This window comes from Echinops telfairi, unplaced genomic scaffold, assembly GCF_000313985.2.
Source record: "Echinops telfairi isolate 266 unplaced genomic scaffold, ASM31398v2 ScPeMD7_2;HRSCAF=8, whole genome shotgun sequence".
NCBI classification, from domain to species: domain Eukaryota; kingdom Metazoa; phylum Chordata; class Mammalia; order Afrosoricida; family Tenrecidae; genus Echinops; species Echinops telfairi.
This window is the reverse complement of record NW_022103898.1, coordinates 31,747,872-31,763,985: the sequence shown is the minus strand read 5'-3', so window position 1 is coordinate 31,763,985 and position 16,114 is coordinate 31,747,872. Positions and strand designations below refer to the sequence as shown.

General features: G+C 34.0%; 1 protein-coding gene across 2 annotated transcripts in view; it reads right to left on the bottom strand.

The window, feature by feature from the left end:
- Positions 1-15,729, bottom strand: part of CDK17 (cyclin dependent kinase 17) — a 41,296-nt gene extending 25,567 nt beyond the window's left edge. For both annotated transcript variants that reach the window (XM_004700377.2, XM_045290287.1), the window contains exons 1-6: positions 15,590-15,729; positions 10,744-10,908; positions 7,011-7,144; positions 6,743-6,868; positions 1,917-1,973; positions 804-918 (exon numbers count right to left, since the gene is read on the bottom strand). In XM_004700377.2, the coding sequence (XP_004700434.1) occupies positions 804-918; positions 1,917-1,973; positions 6,743-6,868; positions 7,011-7,144; positions 10,744-10,908; positions 15,590-15,707 (715 nt within the window). In that variant the 5' untranslated portion in view covers positions 15,708-15,729. The remainder of the gene's footprint in view (positions 1-803; positions 919-1,916; positions 1,974-6,742; positions 6,869-7,010; positions 7,145-10,743; positions 10,909-15,589) is intronic.
- Between the last annotated feature and the right edge of the window lie 385 nt (positions 15,730-16,114).

Genomic DNA, 16,114 nt, shown 5'->3' with positions numbered 1-16,114 from the left:
AATTATTTAGTGTGCAGTAGTCAGTCTTTAAAAACAGTCTTTGTGAAAAACATGATATGACTGAGATTAAGATTTTCTTATATTTAATTCATGTTTCCCCAGGGATATTAGTGTTGGAAATTTTAGTGGAATCAAGCTTAGTAACCTTTCCAAAAAAATGTTTCTGTGTTTGATGTTAAGATACTTAAAAGTTTTCGCAAATATCAGCCTAATACTCTTGAAATCATATTCTGCCTCTTTTAATGTTAACCTTTGGAATTCATTTGGATATAAAGTGTAAGGTACTCCCTTGCCCCAAATTGCTAGCCAATTACCTCATAGCATTTTCTGAACAATTCGTTTTTTCTTTATAAGATGATATGAATTTTTCTATAATTTTAGGGTATAAATAATAGAGATATATTAATTTAATCAGCTTTCCCATGAACCAATAACATTTCCTTATGTCAAATATTTATTAGAAAACTTAACACATACACATGTACAAATCCACTGCCGTTGTGTAGAGTCTAAGTCCTAACAATATTATAGGTCAGGCTCCTCTGAGCTGCCTAGACTATAATCTTTAGAGGAGTTCATCTTTCTCCCATGTACAGTTTAGTCCAAGCCATTTCTGTTGGATATATCAGCTCTATAAATTAACTTTTTTAAAGTCTAAATTTATCTTCTACTCTTCTATTATTTCTATATCTAAATTCTTTTACTTACAAAAACAAAAAAGAACCTTTATACAGCTTTGGTTTTTATAGTGTTCTAGATAAACTTAATGATCCACTTTACTAATGAAAAGAATCAAATTATACCTTCTCTTATAGCTGTGCAGGGAGCACCCTCTTCATGTTCCAATCGGATCTCTTTTAATGCCACCAAATTCTCCGTCAATTTACTTCTGCCTTTATACACAGTTGCATATGTACCCTATTAAAAAATATTTTTAGAAGACACAGCAAAAGTATCATGGGCATCAACCTATCCGATCTATATAATAGAAAGCCCTAATTGAATTTATATGCATATATTAAATTCCGTCTTGCAAAGAAAACAGCACAACCATCAATCTTGATTTTCTTACAGCAAAAAGGATGTTCAGTTCTATGTGTTTCCATGTTCTTATAACCTGACAAAGTGTCTCTAAAGTACTGAAATGAAAAGAGAGAATTTAATTTATTTGGGGGAAATTTTATTTTAGATTAATGATTGGATTTATAGCTCTAAATACAAAAATCTTTTTTTACCTGCAATGGTGTGTGGGGATTGAAAGGAGTGTTTGAGAATATTATTTGAAAAGTGAAAACGTATTATTGAGTTATAAAAATCTCACCCATGTTTCCAGACTCTGTAAACTCTCTTTGCTCAGTTAGTCCTCAAATTCCCTCAAAGGTTTTCCTACTAACAGACTCTATTGATTTCTTTGCCCTTTCTCATGCTGGGGAGCAGGCTACTGCACAATCAGCCGGTCCTAGTGTGTTCAAGGAAACCAAGGTATTACCAAAGATTTCCTTGACCTTCAATGAGTTGTTTTTATTTAAAAAAAAAAAAAAATTTTGATTTTTTCAAAGGTCTGAACTCATGCTATTTCCTAGATGACAATACAGTTAACTCCCAGGAGTCCAAGTAACAAACAAGTGTCTACTTTGTTACCAGGAAAGCACAGTACTTTGTGTTGTAATAAAAGAATACAGAGTCATAAAAACAAAACAACATTCATTTCCTCTGACATTGATGGACTAAATTTAAGGATTGAAGGGCTTCCCACTGTCTGTTATGCAGTGATTACATTTTTCCCCTAGGTTGGCAAAAACTAGATTTACAAGAAGGAACAACCAACAACAGCAGCAACAACAAAACATTGTAGTTTTCTGTTTGTTTTCTTGGGGGGCGGGGGTGGGGTGGGGAGGAGCGTGGTATTCACTTACTTCTCCAAGCTTTTCCAATTTGATGTAGGTTTCCATTTTTCCAAACCCAATTTCTGACTACAATTAAAAAAAATATATCTGTATAAGCTTAGTGTTTATTTTTAAAATTTCAATTTTTTTCCTCAACCTAGAACACTATGTTGGGCTAAATAGAACAGGAAAATATAATAAAACAACTGGCAAGTATCTGTCAAGTTAAAAAATATAATTTATATTGTAATATTCAGATTCAAAACTATCAACATTCACAGTGGAACTTAGCAATCCATCTTTTACATAGATCTAGTTAATATTCTAGAAAAACTTTTTAACATATCATATGTTAAAACACAGTTGCAAAGATTACCACAATTGATTTTAAAACATTTTCTTCATCCTTATATCGATTATTATTAGCTCCCAATTTCCCCATTTCGCCAGCTTTTTGAGTTCCCTAGGAAGTTTTGCAAGCCATAAAATATTATTTTGTTTTTCAGCTTTTCCAACAAAAATATAATACAAATAACACGAACAACAACTGAAAACCACTCAGAAATGAACTAAGAAATAGATATGGAAGAAGGAATAGAAGTATAATTTTTGCTACCTGCCACCTCCTGACAAGTATAAGTACTTGCTTGCCAATTTTGGATGTAGCAAATGGACAATAACTAAATATGTAATTAAAAAACAATATTTAAAAACCTAAACAACAAAATAAGCAAAGAGAACAAGTATGAACAATTTAGGAATAAATGGGTGCAGGGACACCAATACAGGGATTAAGAAAACAGCTTTAGAAAAACAGGAATAATTTTCTAAATGTCCAAAGTTGAATAGTCAACAGGAAGCTATGTTCCTATCTTTATGTTACAATGATATATACAAGGATAAATTTAAAAGTGGTGCTACAAAATCATAAATACTTTTATTAGTTCGTTAATAAATGCAAATATCAAACTGTGAAGCTAGTGCTTCTTCACATAGCCTCCATCTAAGATTATAGGCTTCTGAAGGTAGTGTTTCCACCTAAGCTTTCCCTGGAGAATTTAGCTATTTTACCACATCAAAATGGTAGTTTTGCCATACCCAAGGGGCTCAAATCTTGTTCATTTTTAATGTTCTAAGACTTCGGGGAACAAAAATTACTTTCGATTTTCTTGAAATGTCTTCATAATAAACTCTCTTGATTGTCATGCACCCTTTGAGGAAATCTGTCAAGATTACTCCCCTCTGGAATCCAAAATACAATTGTCTAATCTTCTGAGCTGACACCTCTGCCTTGGATTTAACAGGGCCAGGAAAGCCTGTTTTTGAGTTGAACCTTTTTTTGTGAGTTAAAGGCTGGTTCTGTGGGTTAGGTGCTAGACTGCTAACCACAGAGTCAGTGGTTCAAAACCACCAGTTCCTCCAAAAGAAAAAGTTGAAGCAGTCTCAGAAACCCTAAACAGGGTGGGTAGGAGTTGGAATCAGTTTGACGGTAGTGAATTTGGTTGGTTTTTGTTTATAACACTGAGGAGTACTTGGGAAAATATGACTGTCAGCTAGAAATATTTTCTTTTTAGAATAGGGACTTTTTCTCATTCATTTTTTAATCTTACATGAATGAATATTAATGCCACCATAAAACAGCAGATAAACTTTATTCCACTGGCAACTATGATAAAATAGTAGCTGTGTTTTTGAAAAGTAGTAAACTAAAGTTTGTAAAGATAAAAATGTTACAGAGATTACCATCTCATATGGGTATATAAAGTATGTAAGGAATGTATCAAAATTTTACCATTACAAAGAGTCACTTTTTACAGAATGAAATGCCGCAAAGGCATCATATCAATATGCTAAAAGTCTATTTTATTTGTTTAAAGTATATGGCATTGTAATTATGAAGTTAAATTTAAAATTGAATTAATAGATTAATAAAGCAAACAGCAACTCAATTCTACTCATGGAGGCAAACAGAGAATTCAGACCAATGGGACAGCTACTCAAGCCTGCCAGAACTCAATGCAGGAGTAAAGCACACTCAGCCTACCCACCCCCCATTTTAATCATTTCTAAGTTTAAGTGTTTAATAATTCTACCCAAAGATAACTTACTAGGTCTTTAAATGGAAATTTTTGAAAATTTCACTTGCATTTTTATCTGCTGACAAAATTAACAACACATATAAAGACTAGCTTGTTGACATGCTCTCCTACAGAAATTATTCAGAGAACAAAGGACAAAGCTCATTTGTTCAACATTTACCAAATACAAGCAGGGTACTAGGGAGAGAATGAAGAAAACAGAGATGATTCCTGCTTTTGTGAGATCAGAATCTACACTGTTCTATCTTATTTTAAAATATTTTCTAAAGTTAAGCATTTTTAAAAAGGGAATAACCAAAGTAATGGTATAATTAACTTTTTACCTCAATATAAACATCTTTAATCAAATTTGCTTCCCAGAAAAATGCAGATAGTTAGTTTCTTTTCTGATATTTCATTATTCCAAGAGAGAATACTTTGCTTTATTGGCAATTCTAAGCAAGTTCCTGTTCAGTTGGCTCTCTGATAGCAGAAGTTGCTAAGAATTTTTTTTAATCCTGACACTTGATAATAGCCTTCCTATAATGCAATGTAACTTATAAATGATATTGAAAGTTATTAGGTATTTATTTCTTTGGATTAGGCAATAAAATCACTGTCCCACAGTATAACAATGTACTAACATGCTTGCAACACAGTTTTAATTGAGCTCCTAGAGAAATGAAGTATGTGGACAGGTTCTTTATGTTATTCTAAAAGTATGTGCATATAAGAAGGGCTGAAAGAAGCAGTTTTCTGTAACACCAATTCTCTCTGAGAATCACAAAGTGATTGTTGTTATCAATAAGGTGTGTTCTTTCCCTTCAATTACGAAGGACCAGAAGAGATATTGAGAACTCTTTATCTGCTTGTTTTTATTTTTTTTTGTCTTACAAAACTGCTGCTAGTATCATTGTGCCACTATGCTGTTATCATCATAATATGTCCAAAGATAAGTTACTAAGTTAGGGTTGGATTCTGAATATCACTTCCACACTCTATGATGTATTTATTATTTCTGAGACATCAGGACTTCCTAACCTTTCTCTTACGTATTCCTAGAATAAGAAAGGGAAAGGAATAGATTTGATCTGCATTAGTAAATTTGCATTAGTAAAACCGTGAATGAAGACTCTAAACCAGTGGTTTTAGTTTAATCATCAGGGTTTTTAAGTCTTTCCATATATTAACATATATTATAAAAAGAATATAATCAAAATACCAGGACACGTATGGGTAAAATTAGCCTCTTTAGGAGTCAGAGATAATGGTTAGTAATTGAGAAAGTGGGCAGTAAAAAGTGAACAGAAAGGTGGCAGGAGGAGGTTTCTGGAATTTTTAGAATGTTTTATTTATAAGAGCACTGGTTACACAGGTATGTTAATGTGCAAAATTTCACTGAGTGGCACAATAATGGTTTGTACTTTTCTGTATCATATATAGTATATACATTTATATAGCTAATACATATTCTATCTAGTCAATAGCAATAAAATTTACCAAAAATTAAACATAATACAGTTTCAATTCTATTCCAAAATGTATGTTTAAACACTTACAATTAAAAAAACTTGTAAAATTTTTAAGGCAATTCAATAAATTTAGCTAAGGCCATAGAAAGGCTTAACTACCTACCAGCATGGATAAGAAAAAATTAAAACAAAACTATGCTAATGAAAGAACTATATTCTGCATTGAGATGTAGTCCATTACTTAATATGTTCCTTCTAGCTATATTCTCATTTGCCATAATCTATTGTAGATTCTAGCCTTTGTGCTTGTGATTACACCAATCTGGAGGGAGTTCTCTGTTAAAGGATTAGGGTGGGATTTTTTATTATTGGAGGGTGTGACTCATGTTACCTTCCTTTGTTTCCCTGGGGTTATGGTTGGCTAAAAGATAAAAAGCACATCTCCAAACCTCCCCTTCTGTGACCTGTTTCCTGACGGAACTTTGGTAGAGCAAGGAAACTTTTGATTTTCTGACAATTTTGGCTTCTCGCTCTAGATCCTGCATTTGACTCACCTTTAGCTAACCTTCGGATTTGGGACTGAACAGCACTCACAACCATGTCAGATATTTCCTTAAAGTTCTGTTGAGTTTCTGTGAGATGTTGCAGTGAATGCAGAACCCAGGGAGCTGAGGGAACATATTCCATAGAGGAAGGGGTGATGGGAATAGAGCAAAACAGCCTCTTGAAAGAGTTGGATACTTGGGACACCTTTAATCTCCAACTCCTTGAGATTACCCTGGTACCAATTCTTCTAAAAGAAAGTATTACCATGTGAATCGTTTTTGATCTCAATTATGTTAGCTTCCCTAAAATACCCCACAATTGTAAGTCCTGTCAGTAAAGTTTTACATAGTCACTGCAAGGAATACGTAAACCCAACAGCAAAGAAGAGAATGCCATGGGAAGGACAGTTGGTGCCAGAGTTGGTTTAAAAAAAAGTTGAAAAAAGGCAGCTCTTTGCCTCATAATCAGTCATGAACTGATTGATACTGCTGATGGTGATTCTTGGCCCTCTTGAAGTTAAAGGGGGAAAGATGTCTCTGCAATGCCATTTTTATAGTAGTTGACTACTAGCGGAAAGGTTGGTGGTTCAAACTCACTCAAAGGCACCTTGGAAGGCAGGTCTGTTGATCTGCTTCTGAAAGGTCACAGGCTTGAAACCCCTTTAGGCAGGTTTGCTATGAGTTAGAATCGATGTGAGAGCAACCAACACCGCCATCCAGCAAAGCAGATCTGACAGTCACAGAGAAGACTGCAAACTTACTAAGGAAGCTCTACGAGACCGCCGACTCATTGGCTGATCAAACGGTGGGCTGTTTATCTGCAACTTTTCAAGATACCCATCAGGTATTCTGATATCTGCAGGCAATGATAACCGCTTATTTAAATCCTAAAGAGGAAAAAACAACAAGTGTCATTTGCTTTCTTGAACAATTTAAACGGATGTCTGCTCTATTTGGTATCTGCGTGCATTTGTTTACATGCACAAGCACACATGTGCACGTATGTATACTTGTATTATGAGAAGTTACCTCCATTGAGATCCGTCTATGTATGCGACTTCTAAGGCAGACTCCTGTAGGAGACTGGACTTCATCAGATGATGTCCCAGAAGCTTGGTCACTCTCACCATCTGATCCCATTTTCAAGTTTTCATGAACAATATCTCGAATAAGAAATGAGATCATCAATCTTAAAAGAGGAAGTGGTAAAAGCTATTTTATTACATAGCTTGTTGATACTAGGTAAGAGGTAGAGAGTTGATAGATAAAAATCAAAGCATAGAAAACCTTTTCTATTTCTGGGTTTATAAATAAGCAGTTCATAGATTTAAATGTAATTCATTATTTTAAAAAGTAGAAAGGAATCCTTTTGCACTCTCAGATTATCAAAAAATTACCAGGAAAAAAATCTACCCAACAATTCAATCAAGAGATAAGTAATACAATTTAGACTGGAAATAACACTTGAGGATTATTTAATTAGTTCTCTCCTCTTCCAGATCTGGGGACTGAAACTTTGAAAGGTTACATGATTTTCCAATTGTCACACAGCTTACAGGCAGAATTGGAATAGAAAACTGGCTTTATATCTATTCATTTGTTTCTGATTTCATTTAGTATTCTTTCCATTAAGTAATGTGCCATTGTCTCTAAATGCTGAGTAGAACTAGTTCTTTGGATAGTCTTTAAAGAAACAATACTAAAATATTTTTCTAAAGCTGCTAATGCAGCTTTTCCCCTTTCACCCTGAAGTGCTTTTTTAAAAAATTAAAAAAATATTTATTGACTATCTACTTTATATCAAAATTCTGAAAAAAAGTTTCTACCTCTATTAAAATCTGTTGGGAACAAAAACACTTCCAAATAAAAATATAAGGTGGGTTATAGCATATGTTTTAACTGCCATCTAGTCAATACTATGTCATAGAGATCTTACAGGATAGGAAAGAACTGACCCTGTGAGTTTCCAAGAATGTTAACTATTTTGGGAAGTAGAACGCCCATTTTTCTCTGTGGTTGGTGGTTTCGAACTGATGACCTTTGGATTGCAGCACATGTAACCACTACACTACCAGGGCTCCTGTAATTTGCCACCAGTTGTTTTAACACAGGTAACAGTTAAATGGAAGTACAAGCAAGGGAAATTAACTCCATTTGATGATATTAAAAACAAGCTTGCATTTTTGTATACCAAACTTATTGTCAGAGTTGATTCCAACACACAGCAACCCTGGACAGTGTTTGTGACCTACCAACCTTGCTGTAAGCAATCCAGTGCTTATCCCACGGAGTTCTCAGACCTCTTTCTCATATTTATATCTATTCATCATCCTTTAAAACATCAATCAAGAAGAGTAAACCAGAAACAAATCGCCTGGATCTCAAGTGCCTCTCTTGTCATTATTCTCTCTATATGTCTCAAATAGAGAGAAAAGTCCTATTCCCGCTGCTAAGTAGTTAGAAATAGTCATGGTTTTCAACAGCTCACTGTGTCATTTAAGGGTGCACTGCGATTTAGCACAGATGTCTGGAGAAAGCTTATGCTGAGATCTGAGCAAAACTTAACTTAGAACTGAAGTCAATTATTTTTGCTTTACTTTTTATTGATGGATTCCTTACCTGTTAAAATTTGGTATCGGATACATCTGAAGTCATGCATTCTTTTGTTACATTTTTAAAGTGTTAAAAATAAATGTAACCATGCCTTCAATTTCTAGCAAAATCTGAAAACCTCCCTTCCTCAAGGGAATGTTGTATAAATGTAATATAAATGTTTCAATGCATAGTTGAATTTGTTAGAAAGTGTAGACAATCCTAGGAAAGCAGAAAACAGAAAACCCAACGCTGTTAAGATTCAACGGTCTCTGTCACTTTCTCAGGATGGTTTGCTGATCTTGGTTTTAAAAAAAAAAAGTGCTTGGGTTTGGATGCCACATTAGGTACTTGAGTTGAAAACAGGACCTTCCCATATAAAATTATGATGCTCAAAGGACCACACCTTCAGTAAAGAGCAGACTTGGAGGAAAAAGAGTCTTTGCTTATTGCACAGAGACTACAAAAACAAGCTTATTAATTTCAGACTATGGATAAAATACTTGAGTACCATCTGATTCAAGAAACAAGTGCCATTAACAAAGAATAGTTCTGATGTGACAATTGGTTGACAAAAGTAAAATAATGAAAGCTTGTATGAACTTCACTTGTTTGTCAATGATGTGAGCAACTTCTTTACTGAATCAAGTAATAGTTTTGGTGTATTACAAGATTATTAGTTGGCTTAATTATTATGCCCTTCACAATGTTGATAGGTATAAGCAACACACTTTGAATGTATTACTAACATTTCCAACATCACTTTCTTAAGACCACATACCAAACCAAAATCCACAGAGTTGGTTCTACTGTACAGCAAACCTATGTGAGACGGTTTCCAGAAGCTGTAAATTTTTATAGGAACAGTCTCATATTTCTCCTAAGGAAAAGCTGGTGGTTTTAAACTGTCAGGCTTCTGGTAACAGCCCACTAGCACCAATAAGGTAAGCAAATGTCTTAAGTGACATGGTTCTCTAATTTTAAAGGGTTATAAAGCAAAAGAAGAAAGTGTTGCAATACAGACCCCATGTGGTCCAAAGAGAGAAATATTTACTATACGACCCTTTAGGAAAAGTCTGCTAATGCCTGGTCTAACCAATCAACAGAATCCTGAGCTGTAGTCAAGATCTGTCTGTAGCCAAGTCAAGCCCCGACAGTGCTTTCTCATTTCCATGGTGCAAATATTCCCTCCATGGGATTTTATACTACCAATATAACATCGCTGAACTTTTATTTTGTATTGTTTTAAGTCATACTTGTTACCATCAAGGTGATTCTGATTGAAAGGTAGTTGGAAAAAAATGTGCAGTGCACACCATTACATAGTATTTTGACTATATAGCTATAATAGTAATAACCCCAAGGATATGAATAATAGTAAAATAATTAGAAAATAATGAGTTTTGAGTACTATTACCTCTGCTTTTCATTAAACTTACTAAAGCCTATGTTTATATACTTTAAATTTTAATAGTGGCTATATTAACAACCAGCCTACTAAACTGCTGGAAATTTAACAATCATCTCATGAACCAAAGTGAGTCAGCTCTGAGCTGCAATGGTAAAAGAAACAAAGGAAAACTTTCCCATTAAGGTGTCATCTGTAGGGATGCAGGCTGCACAGGACTCCCACAGATAAAATTTCAGTGGAAATAAGCTCAAGACGCCAAAACAAAAGGAATACCTGAGGAAATAATTCATGCTGTTAAGAGTCAGCATGCATGTATGAAGTACGCAACAGAATAAAACTCTCAGGAACTTCAGAAATAAGTAAAACGCCAACAAAACAAAAATAGAAACTTGCATATATAGATACATATGTACATGCCCAGATATTTAGAAGACATAAGAGATATAAGAGGGTAATGATTTGAAGGACTACTACCTAAATTGGGTCACGATCCTAAATGAAATACCATCCCAAGCAGTCAATCAGCTGAAACCTTAAGTGTTTTTGTTCTTTCCTGGTGGATGAGTTTTCAAATAGTGTCCTCTGAAGTATGAGTATTGTTGTCTCTCTTGAACTTTTCCTCTTTCTGTGACTGCTCCTACCCTCAACTTGATTTGTATTTTACAAGAGAAATCAGACTATAAATTTGGTTGACTTCCATATAAAGAAAACCTAAAGATATACAGAAATTACCATCAGATAATTAAATCATCAAATTACCTAATCTGCTTCCATTTCTGGGCATTGCCATGAAGGAGCCGAGGCTTCCTCCAATAACGCTGTGTGGTCTCCGCAAAGGGGGCTTCTTAAAAGAGCCTGTGTACTGGTGGAGGAAGGAATGCATACTGTGAGACGCTGGGGGCCGGCCATTCTTCACAATAGGTTCTGTGGTTCACAACATCCAAATATCATTCCATTAGCAGCCCAAGATGCAGGATCACATAAGAATTGAGGAAACAAAACAGAAAACAAAATAAAATGTTTTAATAGAAGCCTTTATATTTAACCTGATTTCTTGAACTATCTATGTAAAGCACTGGAAAGAAAATGATTTCTATGAGAATATATTTATATAAAATACACACTGTTTTTATATTTGAGGTCAGTCTATTAATTATACATTTCTTAAATAACCAAAACTGGTTAGTAATCACAAAACTGCTAATAAAACCCACTTATATTTGGCTAATTTTATTTTTAATATTATTTCTGTACTACTCCAACATTTATGGCCTGTCTAGTATGTGTCTTTATCTATGACAAGGCTGCTGTACACTATAAAAGATAAGGTTCTAGTCTGAAAGAGTTTACAATTTATTAGACATGCAAACATTGTTATGTCAATTACTGAATAAAACAGAAGTATTTAAGCACAGATCAAAATATAGGTTCTAAATTTTAGTCTCACAAATTTGGGATTTTAAATATAAAATTCATAGACCTTTCACTCAATAAAAACACTTTACCAAACATCCTTTTCTAGCTATAGTTACTGTTCTTTCCTGGTGATGTACACAACGAGAGAGAGGAAGTCTTGCCATCGGCACTTCTACAGAGCATTCTAGTTATAGTTCTTCTAAGACTGATTTTGTTGGTCCTGAAATTTCAGAGTATATTTAATATTCCTTAATAACATCATGTCAAATCCATTAGCTCCACCTTTTTTTTTAATTAAAAAAAGGGTTATGCATAGAGATGAGGTGAATGAAAAGATCAATGGCTTCGGTCAGGAGCATCTTAGTCATCAAAGTGACATCTCTGCTTTTGAAAACGTTAAAAAGGTCTTTTGGTGATTTATCCAATGTAATATAGTACTTGATGCTTCTAAGGACATTGACTATTGATTCAAAGTGAATGAAATCCTTAAGTTTGTTTCTCCGTGTATCTTGATGCTGCGTAATAGTCTAGTTGAGAATTTTCATTTTCTTCATGTTCAGGTTTAATCCATAAAGAAGGACATAATGATCTTCATCAACAATTAAAAGTCATTTTCATTTTCAGCAAGAAAGGTATGTCATCCACTTACTGCAGGTTGTTAATGCATTTTCCTCTAATCCTGATACTATATATTTTTTCATACAATAGAGCTTTTCAAATTATTTTTTCAGCATACAGATGAATTAAAATACCCTAAATCTAATGCTATCAAACCAGTTCTGACCCATGATTATATTATCTTCCACTGAGTGATAACGTTTGAATTACCAGCTTATAGCCAGCCCTAAGCTTAGTTCATAGAGCCAAGAGTTCCCCACAGATCGAATATATACAGTGAAAGCATACTATCCTTCCACACATCTTTCCAATTCGGAACCACGTAGTACCCCCTTGCTTTGTTTGAATGCTTGCTTTCTGATCAATTACAGGTTCTGGAATCACCATTCTTTGCAATATTATCCATGAATTGTCATCATCCACACAGGTAAGCATCTTTCTGGCCTTTTTGACTTTCAGGCAAAATCCATCTGATATTACCCTCATTCCATCTTATCTCTTCTGAATCTAGCTTGAGATTCTGGCCATTATCTGTTGGATGCAGTAATTTTAAAATTATCTTCAGCTAGCATGTCTTATTAATAATTTCAACATTCTGTTTGTCTTTCTTTTAAATGGACATAAAGTTGGTTGGCCAGGTAGCTGATTTCCAAATTGCTTGACACAAAATGATTGCAAATGCTGCATCCATTTGCTGAGCATCTCAACTGGTATTTTGTCAATTCTGGGAGCCATGTTTCTTTTTGACAAAGTCTTTGATATAACCTGAACTTCTTCCTTCAGTATTAGTAATTCTTGATTATATGGCTACCTCTGGAAATGGTTGCACTTTATTTATTATTTTTTTTAGTGCAGTGGCGTTGTATATTATTTCTATCTTCTTTGATGTTTCCTACACCATTCAGTGATTTGTCCTTAGATCTTTCAGTAATGAATGCAACTCAAGAATCTAATTTTCTCCCTACCTATTTCAGCTTGAGAAACTGTCTTCTTACCATGTGGTTTTCTAGCTGCAGGTCTTGGTACATTTCATCAACTATTTTGTCATGGATTCTCAAGGAACTCTTTGAAATTTACTGTTTAGCTCAGTCATCATTTCTTCCATTTGCTTAATCTACTCTGTGCTCAAGAGGAAGTTTCATTGTCTCTTCTGACTTCTGTTGTCTTTTCCTTCTTTCCTAGTTCTTCAATGATCCTTCACTTTCTTCATGTATGATATCCATAACATCCTCCCCAAACTGTTCTGGTTTGATAATTAGTGTTCATTGTGTCAAATCTGTTCTTGACAAGGCTTCCAAATTTAGGTGGGATTATACAAGGTTGTGTGTGACTCTTGGGGGCTTTCTTTGATTTCCTTCATGCTCCACTAAAATTTGTAGCATCAGTTCATCAGTCAGATCTTAGCTCTGTCTTGACTGATGATATTGAACTTCTCCATTGTCTCATTGCACATTATTGCAAAATAGTTCTATAATTAGATGCGCAGTGAAATAACACAGCATATAACACATTTTGATTATTTGTTTAGATTCTTTTGAGTATATTCCTTGGAGTAGGATTGATAGGTCAAATTGTCAACCCACTGCTGTTGAATCTTCTAATTTACAATGACCCTAAATAACAGAGTAGAACTGCGCTGCAGGGTTTCAAGGCTGTGTGATGAAAATAGACTGGATTTGAAGCATTAGCCTTTCAGTTAACAGTCAAATTTAACCTCTATGCCACCACTGCTCTATTTTCTGAGAAAATGTAGTAAATTAATTTTTGAAGTTAAAAAAATTAAACTCAGTACTATGTTATTAAATAGAGATGCTTAGAATTATTTTTCCTTGCTGTGCCTTAGAAAAAATATATCTTACACTTTTACTTTGCAAAAGTTTGGACAAAAAATGAATGATCTTATTCAAGTAAAACTAAACTAAGTTAAGACCAGTATGCTAAGTCAACCAAGCATATTTTTAACCTGGTGATGGTTGTTAGCTGCCATCAAATCTAAATATAAATCTGGGATCCATCTTTCCCTAAGTTTAATCAACCTGTCAATATACAAGCACACTAGCTTATGTAGGGAGGCACTTTAATGTGAATTATATATTAGTGGTCTTTCAAGAGTTCAAGGCAAAAGGGAATCGAAATATAATGGAATTTTTCTACAAACTTTCCAAAGCCCCTCACATTAGATACTTCTGAGTTAAAGCTTTCATAGTATGACAAAATGTTTTCAAAAATAATGGTAATACTTCAAATTCTATTTGGATGGCAGTAGAAATACATGAGTGAAAGTATATTTGCATATTTATATAAGCGAATGTTTACATTATAACCTTTCCAAGATTGTGTCTGAACTATTATTCCACAAATGGGTCCCTCCCCATTCAACTTATTCTAGAGTGTGCATGTGAACCACCTGTCTCTGAGAATGCAAGAGTAACAGGAAAGTAATCATGAATGTGACTGAGTATGAGAAAGGAGAGCAAGGGCACTTAGTGAAATTATAAACAGTATCTCTCCTACTTCTTAAGTTAGTATTTGTCATTATATGGCTGCTAGAAAAGAATCGATTTTGCTTCATAATATGATTATATTATAAATGAGGAGATCATCTAAAAAGTATCAACAAAGTGGAAAAACAGCTCACATAATGGGGAAAATATTCAGGAGCTGCTTATCTGAGAAGAATTTAAATTAGGAATATATAAGGAACTTCTATAATTCCATGAAGAGTAGGAATGTGCAGACTTTCAGTCTCTGTCACAAATCTCAAACACCAGGATTTTAGGAACAAGCAAGGAGGGCTTGCCAAATACTCCACACATCTCAGTACACTCCCAGTCATTCCTGTAAACTCCTGCCTGGTTGCTATTATAACATTCTGAGGACTATTTCTTCTCTGAATACATAGCCTGATTCTAAAAATGTCGTCAACATTTTGTATTTTTAATGCACTTAATTTAACAAGTAATTTTTATTTTATATTAGCATCTGCATACATCTAATTTACATTCTAAGAAGCATTATCACACATGTGAACCACTTTATGCCTACTGTTAATGTTTTCGATACTATGAAGCCTGGCTGTAATAAATATAAAAGGAGAAAACAGTTAAGATTCATTCATGTGATGAACCTTGTCATCTATGTTGGCAATCTGTATATACAATGTGACAAAACTATGATGAAGCCACAAGCAGGAATTTCACAAACTTTCTATGCACTTTTAAATGGTATTAAGTTCTAAGAATAACAAAAATATTTACATGCTCATTTAGGAATAGTTATTAATAAAGTTAGGAAAACATTCAAGTTATCAGATGTCACTATTTGCAACAAAGTGAAAAACGAAAGGTTTATGGCACAGAAGAATTCATCGAGGTTAGTGGACAGGTCCAATAATTTTGATCTAATTTATTAATATACAGAAAGAAAAAGTTACATTTAAGAATAAAAAAGCAATTTTCTAAGAAATTAGGGAATAAAAAGAGGAATAGATTTGTTATTATAAGCTTAACTGAAAATTAAATTTACATTCTATTAGAAGGGGGTAGAGTATCTCCCCTCTCCAAATACTTACCATTATCCTTGCTGCTGTTTTCTTCAATTGTCATTTGTTCAGCCAATTCAGATAATGATTCATCAATAGTCTGGCTTCCTCGGAGCGTGAGGGACAGTCTTCTTTTAAATTTTTTCATCCTATCAATTTAATGTGTCTTCGGAAAGTCCTGAACAGTATGAATAAAAAATTTAAAGCCATGAATATTTTATTGTTCAAGACTCTGGGTTTTATCTATAAAAGCTCCCAATAAAAGGATTGGAAAAAGAATAAAACAATCTAGGTTTATGAGGAACATTCATTGCTTATCACTAATTAAAAATTCTCACTTTTGACAAACCTCACAAAATCCAACCCCTTCTTTAAAAAGATCTACACTCTCTGATTAATGCTACATTTACTGGACATCTGTAGAAGAGAACAAATCCCACATAATTAGAAATGGTGACTTTAAGCAACATAATTTAGAAGGATTTCAGAATTTTCTTAAAATGTGCTTTTCAGACACTAACATAGCAAACATATCAACACTTTCTTGATGCTTAG